General features: G+C 54.5%; 3 protein-coding genes across 10 annotated transcripts in view; 2 read left to right on the forward strand and 1 right to left on the reverse strand.

The window, feature by feature from the left end:
- The window catches only part of NPLOC4 (NPL4 homolog, ubiquitin recognition factor), an 86,832-nt gene extending 83,451 nt beyond the window's left edge, over positions 1 to 3,381 (reverse strand). For all 7 annotated transcript variants that reach the window (XM_028836929.2, XM_015120587.3, XM_077973281.1 and 4 more), the window contains exon 1: positions 3,185 to 3,381. In XM_028836929.2, the coding sequence (XP_028692762.1) occupies positions 3,185 to 3,199 (15 nt within the window). In that variant the 5' untranslated portion in view covers positions 3,200 to 3,381. The remainder of the gene's footprint in view (positions 1 to 3,184) is intronic.
- Positions 2,246 to 15,444, forward strand: part of CCDC137 (coiled-coil domain containing 137) — a 39,833-nt gene continuing 26,634 nt past the window's right edge. The window contains exon 1 of the mRNA XM_077973366.1: positions 2,246 to 2,249. The gene's annotated coding sequence lies outside the window, so the exon portion shown is untranslated. The remainder of the gene's footprint in view (positions 2,250 to 15,444) is intronic.
- Positions 3,466 to 15,392, forward strand: TSPAN10 (tetraspanin 10). 2 transcript variants are annotated; one of them, XM_077969313.1, is made up of 4 exons: positions 3,466 to 3,673; positions 9,287 to 9,428; positions 11,630 to 12,267; positions 14,545 to 15,392. In XM_077969313.1, the coding sequence occupies exons 1-4, from the start codon at positions 3,666 to 3,668 to the stop codon at positions 14,936 to 14,938; spliced, it is 1,182 nt and encodes a 393-aa protein (XP_077825439.1). In that variant the 5' UTR covers positions 3,466 to 3,665; the 3' UTR covers positions 14,939 to 15,392.

Raw genomic sequence — 15,444 nt, forward strand, 5'->3', positions numbered from 1 at the left:
ATGGTTCAGGCTGCAGAATTCTAAGGTGAAGAAGTCATCCTACTTGATCCTCTACCACAGAAGATGGGAGTCCAGGTTTCCAAGGCCAACTCCAGTATTTAACAAGAGACAAACATAATTTGTACCAAGGAAAGTTCTGGCCTAGCCTCTGACATGGACTACAAAATGAAATGCACAGGAAGAGACAGACCTGACAACATGAACACATAGCCTCTTGGTAACTTAGGTTTCCCTATTTATAAGAAAGTAAGACCAGAACGCTTCTTGGGGAAGTTGAAAAACTGGTGAGATACAGTTATATCCACAGAAACTCTTTTTTCCCCTCAAGACGGAGTCTTGCTCTGTCGCCCAGAGCTGGAGTGCAATGACATGATCTCAGTTCACTGCAACCTCCACCTGCCGAGTTCAAGCAATTCTCCTGCCTCAGCTTCCCAGGTAACTGGGATTATAGGCGCCCGCCACTGCATCCAGCTAATTTTTGCTTTTTTTTTTTTTTTTTTTTTTTTTACAGACAAGAGTCTCTTGTCACCCAGGCTGGAGTGGAGTGGTGTGATCTTGGCTTACTGTAACCTCCACCTCCCGGGTTCTAGTAATTCTCCTGCCTCAGCCTCCCGAGTGGCTGGGACTACAGGCACACGCTGCCATGCCCAGTTAACTTTCTGTATTTTTTTTTTTTAGTAGACACGAGGTTTCACCCTGTTGCCCAGGCTGGTCTCAAACTCCTGAGCTCAGGTAATCCACCTGCCTTGGCCTCACAAAGTGCTAGGATTACAAGCGTGAGCCACTATGCCCCAATTTTTGTATTTTTAGTAAAGACGTGGTTTCACCATGTTGGCCAGGCTGATCTCGAACTCCTGACCTCATGATACACCCGCCTCGGCCTCTCAAAGCACTGGGATTACAGGTGTGAGCCACTGCGCCCAGCCCAGAAACTTTTAAAGACCTTTTCTTAAATTCAAAATAACTTCTTAAATCAATTTCAAAAGAAGAGTGTTTTAATTCCTCTTCTTTTGAAGAAGAGATATTCAACAATCTGAGAAATTCAATGAGATCTAATGCTGTCAATGAGAGCCTAACCTTATATACGCTAGTGGGAAAAAAAAAATGGCCTTGTCTGAAACACCTTTCACTTGTCAATGGTTACTTTAACTCAGTTAAAACTACAAAGGTAGTTTGAAAGAAGGTTTGAGTGCTAATTCCTAACCTATTTCTAGGCAGAGTCACCAATGATTAACACTTTTTTTTTTTTTTTTTTTTTTTGAGACAGTCTCGCTCTGTCACCCAGGCTGGAGTCCAGGCGCGCAATCTGGGCTTGCTGCAACCTCCATCTCCCGGTTTGAGTGATTCCCCTCCCTCAGCCTCCAGAGTAGCTGGGATAACAGGCGCACGCCACCACACCCGGCTAATTTTGGTATTTTTAGTAGAGACAGTGTTTCACCATGTTGGTCAGGCTAGTCTTGAACTCCTGACCTCGTGATTCACCCGCCTGGGCCTCCCAAAGTGCTGGGATTACAGGCGTGAGCCACTGCGTGGCCACATTTTATTCTTCAAAGGAGTCAAAGGTTTCTTGGCCAGGCAAGGTAGCTCAGGGCTGTAATCCTAACAATTTGGGACCCCAAGGCAAGAGGATCCCTCGAGCTCAGAGACCAGCCTGTGCAACGTTTGACCAGGAGTCAACGTTTCCTAAGTTTCTCCTGGACCCTATATTCATTCCACTCATCTCCAGGTTGGGAAACACAGAGGCACCAGGAGGGCCCCTGAATAGAGAGCTGATGGGACCACCAGAGAAGAGCCTTGTGCGCAAGTGTTAGGTTATCCTGGAGACCCATCTGTCTGCGTGAGACGGAGTCTCATTCTGTCACCCAGGCTGGAGTCCAGTGACGCCACCTCGGCTCACCATGTTGGCCGGGCTGGTCTTGAACTCCTGACCTCAGGTGATCCACCCACCTCGGTCTCCCAAAGTGCTGGGATTACAGGTGTGAGTCACCGCGCTGGGCCTGGAGACCTATTCTTAACACCTGGCAAAACTGCAGAGACTGTTACAATGCTACAGTATGAACATGACTCCTCAGTCAATCCTGCTTCCCCCAGAAATCCCAAATCTTCCTTAATATTAACCAAAATGCTCCTGTCCAATGGTCAGGTTTTTTTCCCCATCACATTTACTTTTGGGGAGAAACTTCTCACAACTTAACGAGGGCCTGGTTTTCTCTGATTTGTCACTGATTTTTTTTACCTTAAGGGGGGGGGGTGAGTGACAATTTATTTATTTTTATTTTTTATTTTTTTGAGACACAGTCTCGCTGTATAGCCCAGGCTGGAGTGCAATGGAGGGATCTCAGCTCACTGCAACCTCCACCTCCCGGGTTCAAGCGATTCTCCTGCCTCAGCCTCCCAAGTAGCTGGGATTGCAGGCGTGCGCCATGACGCCCTGCTAATTTTTTGTATTTTTAGTATTGGTCTTGAACTCCTGACCTCAGGTGATCCACCCGCCTCGGCCTCCCAAAGTGCTGAGATGACAGGCGTGAGCCACTGCGCCCGGCCGACAATTTTAATTTCAGGTAAAAAGTGAAATCAACATCATTTACAACATTCCTCTTAAAGAGGAATTGTCAACTTTTCCTTCCAAGCAAGGAGCAAAGCCGGCAAGTTACTGTTTTCATTTTCCCAGGTCCTCTGGTGCTGAGGGAGCTCTGTAACGTCCCCGTCTGCAGAGCTGCTCTCTTCAGTGACTCATGACAAGGCACTTGCTGGGAAGTGGGAGAGCAGGAGGAGAGAATCAGAGGGAGATTAGGGTAAGAGGTGTCCCTGGCTCTGAGAGGGGCAGGACTGGCTGCGGGTCCCTGGAATTAGACCAGGAAGTCTCCTGGAGCCGGGAAACGCGAGGGGAAGGAGGGCGGTTTCTCGTCGCCACAGTCCATTCTCCCTGCAGAAAGGCTCGGCCTTTCCCTGCCCAGGGCAGAGAACCGGGGTCGCAAGTCCTCCGGGGACAGACAGGGACGGGAAGAAGCCGAGGGGGTGAAAGTCCCCGAGAGGGGCCCAGCCACTGCAGAGAAAGCCCCGGCGAAAGAAGGGAAAGGGGCCGAGTCGCGGGGCCGGCAGGCCCGCCTCCCCCACAGGCCGCGGCCGGCAAATCTGCTGCCTCATCCCGGCGTCCCCGCTCCCGCCCGACCGCCGCACTCACGATGCTCTCGGCCATGGCGGCCGCTCCTGCCTCCGGGCTGGAGCCCCGGGCCGCCGCCGCCTGCCGCCCCAAGGGCCTCGCAGACCCGGCCGCGGCCTCAGCCCCGGCCCCGGCCTCTCTACGCCGCCGCCACCGCCGCTCCAGCTTCGCCCGCCCGGCTCCACCAGCCGCCGACGTCCCCGTGCCTCGCTCAATACGCTCCCCGCGGGCGCGCGGCCGGGAAACCAGGTTCCGGCCCCACCAACTGCTCAACGCATGCGCAGAGCTGCGCCGCTGACCCTCCCCGCATCCTTGTAACTAGAGGAGGGGATTTTGGAAAGATGCCTCTGCGATGACTTACGCTCGTCCTCGGAAACCCAAGCGGTACCGAAAAGCCCAAAAAGGAGGCAAAGACGAGCATCCGAAATCTCACCCAAAAATAACTACTGCTGCGTATTGTAGCGTATTATAATTGGGGAAACAGCATTCCGAACTTCTCTCCATGCACAAGTAAGTAGAGAAACAATTTCAGGAAGGGAGGATCACACCTTCATGTTATTTTTTAAAGTATTTTTTAAATTTAACATAAGAAAAACAAGTGAGTTTAAACTGCATTTCAGGCCGGGCGCGGTGGCTCATGCCTGTAATCCCAGCATTTTAGGAGGCCAAGGTGGACGGATCACCAGAGGTCAAAAGTTGGAGACCAGCCTGGCCAAAATAGTGAAAACCCCGTCCCTACTCAAAACACAAGATTAGGCCATACGCGGTGGCTCACGCCTGTAATCCCAGCACTTTGGGAGGCCAAGGCAGGTGGATCACCTAAGGTCAGGAGTTCAAGACCAGCCTGACCAATATGGTGAAACCCCGTCTCTACTAAAAATACAAAAATTAACCGGGCGTGGTGGCACGTGCCTGTAGTCCCAGCTACTCAGGAGTCTGAGGCCGGACAATCTCTTGAAGCCGAGAGGCGGAGGTTGGAATGAGCCAAGTTGGTGCCACTGCACTCCAGCCTGGTCGACAGAGTGAGACTTCATCTCAAAAAAAACAAACAAACAAATAAACAAACAGAAACATCGCTTCACAGATTCTAAGGATTTTAGGAATTGGATGCCAGGAAACCGAAAGAACAAATATATACCTATTTCACAACATCACAATTACCGTGAGGGTTTTTTTAAACTATGTTAAATTATGTTAATTGAGGCCGGGCACGGTGGCTCACTTTGGGAGGCCGAGGAGGGAAGATCACAAGGTCAGGAGATCTAGACCATCCTGGCTAACACTGTGAAACCCCATCTCTACTGAAAAAATACAAAAAAAATTAGCCAGGCGTGGTGGCAGATGCCTGTAGTCCCAGCTACTCGGAAGGCTGAGGCAGAAGGGTGTGAACCCGTGGGGCAGAGCTTGCAGTGAGCCAAGATAGCGCCACTGCACTCCAGCCTGAGCAACAGAGCGAGACACCGTCTCAAAAAAAAAAAAAAGTTAATTGATTAAATTGTGTTAGTAATTGTATTAGTTTGCTAAGGGTGCCATTGTAACTGCCCAACAGGTTGTCCTTGCCCACTGCCTAGACTTTATCAAGACAGGGGAATTGCAATAAAGAGTTTAATTCACACAGAGCCGGCTTGTACGGGTTACTGAGGTTTTATTACTACTCAAAAAAATCAGCGTCCTCAAGAATTTGGGGATTAGAGTTTTGCTTGTTTTTTTTGTTTTTTTGTTTTTTGTTTTTTGTTTTTTTGTTTTTTTGTTTTGAGACGGAGTCTCGCTCTGTCGCCCAGGCTGGAGTGCAGTGGCTGGATCTCAGCTCACTGCAAGCTCCGCCTCCCGGGTTCACACCATTCTCTGGCCTCAGCCTCCCAAGTAGCTGGGACTACAGGCGCCCGCCACCTCGCCCGGCTAGTTTTTTGTATTTTTTTAGTAGAGACGGGGTTTCACCGTGTTAGCCAGGATGGTCTCGATCTCCTGACCTCGTGATCTGCCCGTCTCGGCCTCCCAAAGTGCTGGGATTACAGGCTTGAGCCACCGTGCCCGGCGTTTTTTTGTTTTTTTTTTTTTGAGACTGAATCACTCTGTCACCCAGGCTGGAGTGCAGTGGTGCTATCTCAGCTCACTGCAACCTCCACCTCCTGGGTTCCAGCGATTCTTCTGCCTCAGCCTCCCGGGTAACTGGGACTACAGGCGCACACCACCATGCCTGGCTAATTTTGTATTTTTAGTAGAGATGGGGTTTCTCAATGTTGGTCAGGCTGGTCTCGAACTCCCAACCTCAGGTGATCCGCCCTCCTGGGCCTCCCCAAAGGGCTGGGACTACAGGTGTGAGTCACTGTGCCCAGCTGGGGATTAGCATTTTTAAGGATAATTTGGTGGGTATGGGGTCAGAAAGGAGGGAGTGTTGATTGGTTGGGTCAGAGATGAAATGATAGGGAGTCAAAACTGTCCTCTTGCGCTGAGTTAGTTCCTGGGTGGGGGCCACAATATATGAGCCAGTTTATCAGTCTGGGTGGTGCCAGCTGATCCATGGAGTGCAGAGTCTGCAAAATATCTCAAGCACTGATCTGTTTTATAATAGCTATGTTATCCTAAGGAGCAATTTGGCAGGTTTAGAATCTTGTAGCCTCCAGCTACATGACTCCTAAACCATAATTTCTAATCTTCTTTTTTTTTTTTTGAGATGGAATCTCGCTCTGTCGCCCAGGCTGGAGTGCAGTGGCACTATCTCGGCTCACTGCAAGCTCCACCTCCTGGGTTAACGCCGTTCTCCTGCCTCAGCCTCCCAAGTAGCTGGGACTACAGGCGCCCGCCACCACGCCCGGCTAATTTTTTGTATTTTTAGTAGAGACGGGGTTTCACCGTGTTAGCCAGGATGGTCTCAATCTCCTGACTTCGTGATCCACCCGCCTCAGCCTCCCAAAGTGCTGGGATTATAGGCGTGAGCCACCATACCTGGCCTGGAATTACTTGCTGACAGTCCTGGAAGCTAGAATCCCAGATGGAGGTGTCAGTAGACGTGGTTTCTCTTTTTTTTTTTTTTTTTTTTTGAAACAGAGTCTCACTCTGTCACCCAGGCTGGAGTGCAGTGGCGCGATCTCAACTCACTGCAAGCTCCGCCTCCCGGGTTCACGCCATTCTCCTGCCTAAGCCTCCCGACTAACTGGGACTACAAGGCATGAGCCACCGCGCCCGGCTAATTTTTGTATTTTTAGTAGAGACAGGGTTTCACTATATTGGTCAGGCTGGTCTTGAACTCCTAACCCCATGATCCGCCCACCTTGGCCTCCCAAAGTGCTGGGATTACAGGCGTGAGCCACTGTGCCCAGCCATCCCCATCTTTCAAATACAGCTGTTTGTCTAAAAAAAATAAAATAAAGGCCGGGCGTGGTGCCTCTTGCCTGTAATCCCAGCACTTTGGGAGGCCCAGGCAGGTGAATCGTGAGGTCAGGAGTTTGAGACCAGCCTGACCAACATGGTAAAACCCCGTCTTACCATTACGTGCCTGTAATCCCAGCTACTAAGGAGGCTGAGGCAGGAGAATCGCTTGAACCTGGGAGGCAGAGGTTGCAGTGAGCTGAGATTGCACCACTGCACTCCAGCTTTGGCGACAGGGCAAAACTCTGTCTCAGAAAAATTAATTAACTAGGCCGGGCGCGGTGGCTCAAGCCTGTAATCCCAGCACTTTGGGAGGCCGAGACGGGCGGATCACGAGGTCACAAGATCAAGACCATCCTAGCTAACATGGTGAAACCCCGTCTCTACTAAAAAAATACAAAAAACTAGCCGGGCGAGGTGGCGGGCGCCTGTAGTCCCAGCTACTCCGGAGGCTGAGGCAGGAGAATGGCGTGAACCCGGGAGGCGGAGCTTGCAGTGAGCTGAGATCCGGCCACTGCACTCCAGCCTGGGTGCCAGAGCGAGACTCCGTCTCAAAAAAAAAAAAAAAAAATTAATTAATTAACTAATTAATAATAACATTAAAAAATAAACAAATAAAAATGTGACCGGGCACAGTGGCTCATGTCTGTAATCCCAGCACTTTGGGAGGCCGAGGTAAGTGGATCACCTGAGATCAGGAGTTCAAGACCAGCCTGGCCAACATGGCAAAACCCCATCTCCACTAAAAATACAAAAAATTAGCTGGGTGTGGTGGCAGGCACCTGTAATCCAAGCTACTCAGGAGGCTGAGGCAGGAGAATCACTTGAACCCAGGAGGCAGAGGTTGCAGTGAGCCAAGATCGTGCCACTGGGCCGGGCGCGGTGGCTCAAGCCTGTAATCCCAGCACTTTGGGAGGCCGAGACGGGCGGATCACGAGGTCAGGAGATCGAGACCATCCTGGGTAACACAGTGAAACCCTGTCTCTACTAAAAATACAAAAACTTAGCCGGGCGAGGTGGCAGGCGCCTGTAGTCCCAGCTACTCGGGAGGCTGAGGCAGGAGAATGGCGTGAACCCGGGAGGCGGAGCTTGCAGTGAGCTGAGATCCGGCCACTGCACTCCAGCCTGGGTGACAGAGCGAGACTCCGTCTCAAAAAAAAAAAAAAAAAAAAAAAAAAAAAAAAAGATCGTGCCACTGCACTCCAGCCTGGGTGACAGAGCGAGATTCCATCTCAAAAAAAAGAACTTCATTCTTTTATGCCCAAATCATATTGTTCTGTGGGAAGCTAGTAGGGAGACATGAAGCAAGAACACAAACAACTACCAAGTGAAGCAAAGTCAAGCACCTTGTGATACTGTAAAAGGAAAAAGGTGTTCCAGAAGCCCAGGAGAGGGTGGGCTACAGCTCCCCGGGCTGGAGAAGACGCCTTTGTGGAGGAGATGGTCTGAAGCTGGCTCGGGAGACAGGGAGGGTTCCAGATTACAGGGATGGCACAGTGAGGAGATTTCAGGGAATAGCAAAGGTCAGGGACACATGGATGCCAGGCCCGGGACCAGCAAGCCGCCCGTTTGGCTGGATCGTCAAGTGGTGAGCAAGATCAGCGGTGGATACAGCTAAGGAGAGAGTCAAACAAAAGAAGCTGACACACCCGCATAGGGGCAAGGTGACGGTGGAAACAGCATGTGGTGTGCGGCGGATCCCAGGTGTTCACTCTTTCTCTTGCCATGAAAACATGTGCAGAGGCTCTCCTTGAAGCAGAGACTCTCCTTGAAGTCTCCTCTGCCCGAGACCTCCAGAGGTCTCATGAGCTCCCAGCACCTTTGACAGACATATCTACACCTCACACATCCCACATGGAACCAGCAAGGCTGGGGAGGGGGCATGCCCAAGGTGGCACAGAATTGGTGGCAGGTGGCATCCCACGTTAGAGACCCCGGAGCACCTTAGTCCAGGCATAAGCACACAGTAGTGACCACAGCACATTCCTGCTCCTGAGAGGCTCAGGGGGTGGGGGAGCCCCAAGCCCAGTACCTTAAAACCAGGAAGGAGGGCTGGGCACAGTGCCTGTAATCCCAGCACTTTGGGAGGCCAAGGTGGGCGGATCACCTGAGGTTGGGAGTTCGAGACCAGCCTGACCAACATGGAGAAACCCATCTCTACTAAAAATACAGAAAATTAGCTGGGCGCAGTGGCACATGCCTGTAATCTCAGCTACTAGGGAGGCTGAGGCAGAAGAATCATTTAAACCCGGGAGGCAGAGGTTGCAGTGAGTCGAGATCACGCCATTGCACTCTAGCCTGGGCAACAAGAGCAAAACTCAGTCTCAAAAACAAAAACAAAAACCAGGAAGGAGGTGATCTGGTGGGTGGACGCTGCTTCATTCGTGCAGTGAACAAACCCGGGGGATAGATTGGCACTGGGGCTGCTGATGGGTCTCTTGGGATTGGGGTTGTGAACCAATTTGCCGGGGTCTGATTCCCTGGTTGGGAGCTGATGGAGCAGCTGCGACCCTGCAGAGCTGAAGTCCGCCTGGGGGCCCTGCAGTGACAGCCACAAGGCTAGCCCCCAAACATCGCACCTGCGCAGAGCTTAACGGATCCACAGAGCCAGGGCTGGGGAGAAATGTGTCTATATAAGCAGAGGCCGCCTTAAGCTCTAAAATGTGATTCTTCACATGACTCAACTGTGACTCTGGCATCTGGGTGGGGCTCACAGCTCCTCCATTTCCATGCCCAGGGCTGCACCGTTCACAGACCAGCCCAAGGCCACGGTCAGGACCAGCCCAGCAGCCCAGCCACAGAGGAGCCAGCGAACCTCTCCTGGCGCCTGTGCTGGGGGCTTTCTGTTCTAGCATCAAGGATGGAGGAAGGGGAGAGGAGCCCCTTACTGTCCCAGGTGAGCAGTGTCAAGTGGCCTTGCCCTGAGGCTGGAGATGTCCCCAGCCCTGAGGTCCCAAGGGAAGTCCCTGGGCTGGGTTCACACCCACCCCCGCCCCTGGTGCCACCCCACACCTCAATGCTGAGATTGGGTTGGGGGGTGGTTCTAGGCAGCCCCCTCCCGCTTCCCCACTGCTACAGTTCTCTCAGCCCCATGCTGGCCTCTAGTCAGGGGATCTGCCAGGTCTCCCTAAGGGCCTTGGGGGCAACCTTTGGCTCAGGGTGCAGGAGGGGGTGAAGGCAAGCATCCCTTGCAGCCAGCCTCCAACAGCTTCTGGCCTCCAGCAGCCCCAGTCTGGCCAACCAGGCACTGGCAGCCTGTCCTTTTGCTTCAAGTGACTTGTTGAGGTCTTGGGGGTGATAAATAACCCTCCTCTGGGGCCGGGCACGGTGGCTCACCCCTGTAATCCCAGCACTTTGGAAGACTGAGGAGGGAGGATTGCGTGAGCCCAGGAGTTCAGGACCAGCTTAGGCAATGTAGCGAGACCCTGTCTCTACAAAAAATGTTATATATATATATTTTAGATGCAGTCTCGCTCTGTCACCAGGCTGGAGTACAGGGGCACAACCTTGGCTCACTGCAATGTCCACCTCCTGGGTTCAAGCAATTCACATGCCTCAGCCTCCGGAGTAGCTGGGATTACAGGCACACGCCACCACACCCAGCTGATTTTTTTAGTAGAGACGGGTTTTTACCACGTTGGTCAGGATGGTCTCGATCTCCTGACCTCGTGATCCACCCGCCTTGGCCTCCTAAAGTGCTGGGATTACAGGCATGAGCCACCATGCCCAACCTACAAAAAATAATTTTAAAAAATTACCGGGACATGGTGGCAGTGCTTGTAGTCCCAGCTACTCAGGAGGCTGAAGAGGAAGGATGGCTTGAGCCCGGAAGTCTGAGGCTGCAGTGAGCCGAGAGCCTGATGCTGCAATCAGCTTCTTCCTGGTGAAACTGGGTCGGAATGGGATCCTTGCCCAGCGCACAGCCATGGCTTCTTTTTATTTTTATTTATTTATTTTTTCAGATGGAGTCCTGCTCTGTCACCCAGGCTGAAGTGCAGTTGTGCGATCTCTGCTCATGCAACCCTGCCTCCTGGGTTCAAGCAATTCTCCTGCCTCAGCCTCCCGAGTAGCTGGGATTACAGGCGTGTGCCACCGCGCCCGGCTAATTTTTCTTTTTTTTTTTTTTAAGTAGAGATGAGGTTTCTCCGTGTTGGTCAGGCTGGTCTTGAATTCCTGACCTCAGGTGACCCACCTGCCTCAGTCTCCCAAAGTGTTGGGATTACAGGCGTGAGCCACAGCGTCCAGCCCAGCCATGGCTCATTCTCCTTTTTAAAAAACCTCTGTTCCCAGCAGAACTGGCCACCTGCAGGGCTGCCTCTTTCCCTACAGAGAGAGACCAGCAGGCCTTTCCTGCCAGTGGGCCAGGGGGTCCCCTCTGAAGGCCCTGCAAGCCCTCAGATGGTCTCCCTGAGCTCCTGGGCACCGTCCTCCCTGTCCTGGGAGCCTGTTGGGCAGGGGACCGTCCTGTCCTTGGCAGCAGGGCTCAGTGCCATGTCCACACTCGGTGTGGGCTGTTGGTGGGGCTGAATGAGGGGGTGCTGGGATGTGAGGACTAGTTTCAGAGGGGAAGGGAAAGGGCAGCCATGTGGGCCAGCCCCTCTGGCTGGTGAGGAAGCCCCTTTACACAAGGTCCATGCTGCAGGCACATACAGACTGATCCAGACAGACGCTGTTTCAAACGCTGGGGAAGCAGCCCTGCCTGTGCACTGCAGGAAAGCCAGGGTGGCCCTGACCCGGGGAGGCCGCAGCCACCCACATGCAGGACGGGAGAGAGTGGGTGTGTTCACTGAGCGCCACCCTGCCTGGTCTTCACCACAGCCTTTCAGGGTCTGCCCATCACCCTGTTCTAAAGGTGGGGGCCCACACACCAGTAGGCAGCAGAGTTGGGGCCCTCATGGTCCCTTCTGCTGCCCAGCCAAGCAGGACAGCCCTGAGGGCCCCCTGCCCCTGGCCGTCCACATCTCTGAGCTCCAGTTCTACCATCCGGCATCCTCCCATCCCTTGAAGGCTCTGCCACTGAGCTCTTCCCTGACCCCTCACCAGTTGTCACAGAGTCTGGGTGAATGCGGTCTCACCCTGTTACTCTTCCCTCTGCAGGAAACTGCAGGCCAGAAGCCCCTCTCGGTGCACAGTCCACCCACCGCAGGCTGTCTAGATCCAGCGCCCTGGGAGGACCAGGTGGACGCCTGGGGCTGCAGCTGCTGTGCCCCGGAGACCAAGCGCCAGGCCTTGAGGGGCACCCCCGGGAAAGGACCAGCCCCTTCCCTGTCCACAGGGAGCAGCTGTATCAAGTATCTGATCTTCTTCTCCAACTTCCTCTTCTCCCTGCTGGGGCTGCTGGCCCTGGCCATCGGGCTCTGGGGCCTGGCCGTCAAGGGGTCTCTGGGAAGTGATCTGGGGGGGCCCCTGCCCGTAGACCCCATGCTGGGGCTGACACTGGGGGGGCTGGTAGTCAGCACAGTGAGCCTGGCAGGCTGCCTGGGCGCCCTCTGTGAGAACACCTGCCTGTTACATGGATTCTCCGGGGGCATCCTTGCCTTCCTGGTGCTTGAGGCCCTGGCGGGGGCCCTGGTGGTGGCCCTCTGGGGCCCGCTGCAAGACAGCCTGGAGCACACCCTGCGTGTGGCCATCGTTCACTACCAGGACGACGCAGACCTGCGCTTCCTTCTCGACCAAGTCCAGCTCGGGCTGAAGTGCTGCGGGGCTGCCTCCTACCAGGACTGGCAGCAGAACCTGTGAGTCTTGGAGTGGGCGAGGGACAGGGCTGCCACAGGATCCCAGAGGCCACACACCCTCGTGTGTGTACACACAGTCACTCACATGTACACACTCAATTCGTGCATGCCCACATGCATGCACACGTATACCTACATGTACACACATATCCACACTGACACGTCTCGTGCTCACAGGTTTCACGCGTGTGGACACACACCTACACACTCCTCTACACTGACATGAACATGTTCTCATGTGCACACACAAAACAGCCTCACACTCAGGCACACACTCAAACTGAAACATGTTCATACACACACGTCATGCACACAAGGTACAGGGGTGCTTGCCTCTCCTTGTTCCTTGGGCTCAGGGCCCCAATCAGCCCTGCGGCCCCCACAGCCTCCAGTGTGTTTCTGTTCCCCCTGCCAGGGCCAGGAGGACTACTCAGGATCTTAGTGGAGAAGCTGAACCCACAGACTTAGAAAGTCATTTTTCTGCTGGGCACGATGGCTCACACCTGTAATCCCAGCACTTTGGGAGGCCAAGGCAGGTGGATCACCTGAGGTCAGGAGTTCGAGACCAGCCTGGCCAACATGGTGAAGCCCCCTCTCTACTAAAAACACAAAAATTAGCCAGGCGTGGTGGCAGGCACCTGTAATCCCAGCTACTCAGGAGGCTGAGGCAGGAGAATCACTTGAACCCAGGAGGTGGCAGTTGCAGGCAAAACCGCACCACTGCACTCCAGCGTAGGCAACAGAGCGAGTCTCCATCTCAAAAAAAAAAAAAAAAAAAAAAGGCCGGGCATGGTGACTCTCACCTATAATCCCAGCACTTGGGGAGGCCGAGGCGGGCGGATCACGAGGTCAGGAGATTGGGACCATCCTGGCTAACATGGTGAAACCCCATCTCTACTAAAAAATAGAAAAATTAGCCGGGCGTGGTGGCGGGCGCCTGTAGTCCTAGCTACTCGGGAGGCTGAGGCAGGAGAATGGTGTGAACCCGGGAGGAGGAGCTCACAGTGAGCCAAGATCATGCCACTGCACTCCAGCCTGTGCTGGACTCCATCTCGAAAAAAAAAAAGAAAGAAAGAAAATGACTCTTAGATGAATTCTGGACATTATTCTGGAATCTGACTCCAAAGTTTCCCTCCACCGTGAGTGTGATTAAACGCTGTCCATTTAGGATCCAGTGCAGGATTTTCTTATGTTCTGCTTGAGGGTAGCTGTCTGTTTTTGGTTTTGTTTTTGTTTTTTGATGGAGTCTCGCTCTGTTGTCCAGGCTGGAGCGCAGTGGCTCGATCTCGGCTCACTGCAGGGAGGGTAGCTGTCTGTTTCATTAGCTATCCTCAGCACATGCACACCCCGAGCAGCACGTACTCTCCATGCCACACCCAGGACAGAGGATATGCACTCTGTCCCCCAAGCCTTCTTGGTGCAGGTATCAGGGGCAGCTGAACACAACAGATGAAGTCATAGGCGACCCTGAAAACTGGCCATCGGGACCCAGCAGTGGCTAACAGGTGGGGTCCTTCCAGACTCTGCGAAGCACCACATAGGTTGCTTTTTGGCCACATGTGACTGGGTTGGTGGCAGCCCCCCTAGAGTGTCGTGATGCCACGTCTGCTGCTGGCCTCGACCCCCTCCCCTGCCTAAGTGGAGAATGCTCTTCTAGAGTGGAGAGGGCATGGGGATGAGCCTGCAGGTCTGCTGGGCCTGTGTGCAGAGCCCCGGACACCAGTGGATGCCTAGGGCACCTGGGGACTGCCTGACCTGGGCTGTGATGACATCAACTCTCCCCAGCCACCCTGGGAGCTCCTCCCCTGCCCCTGCGTTCTGTCACTGCCGGGTACTGCCTCTCAAGCCCTTGCTCTTCCCAGTAAGACCTGTGGACTATTCCAGAAGCCTCTGCCAGAGTTTCATCCACCCTCCCCCGCTCCAACTCTACCTTCTCAATGAACTCAGCAGCCTCTGCGGAGGGAGGTCCTCTCATCAATGCTTGTCTGTTTCCCCTTCAACCGTCTCATTAAATATCCTCCTGCTAGTCAACACAGCCACCACCCCTACCTGCAAGTGCAGAGGACTGCCATGCACAGGGATACGCTATAGAGAGCCAGGTGCTGTGTGTGTCCGTGTGTGCAGGCGCGTGTGCGAATATGCGGATGTATGCACGTGTGTGCATGTGCCTGTGTGGCCATGGAAGGGTGAAGGTGGGTAGGCAACATTCACTTCTGTGCCTGGTCCCAGAAGAGCGGGCCCTCCCCGCCAGAACTGACGCCTCCGTGCGCTTTGCAGGTACTTTAACTGCAGCTCCCCCGGGGTGCAGGCCTGCAGCCTTCCTGCCTCCTGCTGCATCGACCCCCGAGAAGATGGAGCCTCTGTCAACGACCAGTGCGGCTTCGGGGTCCTGGGCCTGGATGCGGACGCAGCTCAGAGAGTGGTGCACCTGGAGGGCTGCGGCCCGCCGCTGCGGCGGTGGCTGCGCGCAAACCTGGCGGCCTCGGGCGGCTACGCAATCGCCGTGGTGCTGCTGCAGGGCGCAGAGCTCCTGCTGGTCGCCCGGCTGCTCGGGGTACTCGCTGCCCGCAGGGGCGCGGCGTCGGGCCCCAGAGCGCGCGGGGAGGACCGCGCTGGCCCCCAGAGCCCCGGCCCCGGCGCCCCGCCGGCTGCCGACCCCGCCCGGGGCTGAGCGCATGCCCTGGAGTCCGAGGCTGCCACGCACAGGGATACAGGGGGCACCCCCGTCCGGCTAAAACGCGCTGCCTGCGCCGCCGCCGCCGCCTGATTTCGCTCGGGCTTCCGGAGACTTCGCCGTGGGACCTCCCTAGCTTGCCCACGCCGCGCACTCTGCGTCCCCCACGCCAGCCGCCAACGGAGGGCGCCCGGCAAACCCACGGGGTTGGCGTGAGGAGCACGAGGGGCCGGAGGAAATCCTGGAGCTGACCCTCATCTCCAAACCCCCACTCCCACCCCAGCCGCACAGTTCCCACCTCCTGGCACCTCCCTCCCCTGAGGCTGCCACCCCTTCTGGGCTCGTGGTGGTGGAGCTAAGGTCCAGGCCTCTCCCTGCCGAGTGCATTTTTGGGGAGAGAGTAAATGTTTTATTGGGGTGTATCATTCACACAGTAAAGACACCAGTCTTCGAGGCAGCGTGGGGAAATTCTTACCCATCTAAGCCTGTGAATCCACCACAGG

Source organism: Macaca mulatta, chromosome 16 (genome assembly GCF_049350105.2).
Source record: "Macaca mulatta isolate MMU2019108-1 chromosome 16, T2T-MMU8v2.0, whole genome shotgun sequence".
NCBI classification, from domain to species: domain Eukaryota; kingdom Metazoa; phylum Chordata; class Mammalia; order Primates; family Cercopithecidae; genus Macaca; species Macaca mulatta.

Coding starts and splice junctions, on each gene's coding strand:
- TSPAN10 (XM_077969313.1), top strand. Junction 9,429..11,629: donor GGAGCCCCTTACTGTCCCAG/GTGAGCAGTGTC, acceptor TTCCCTCTGCAG/GAAACTGCAGGCCAGAAGCC. Junction 12,268..14,544: donor CAGGACTGGCAGCAGAACCT/GTGAGTCTTGGA, acceptor TGCGCTTTGCAG/GTACTTTAACTGCAGCTCCC.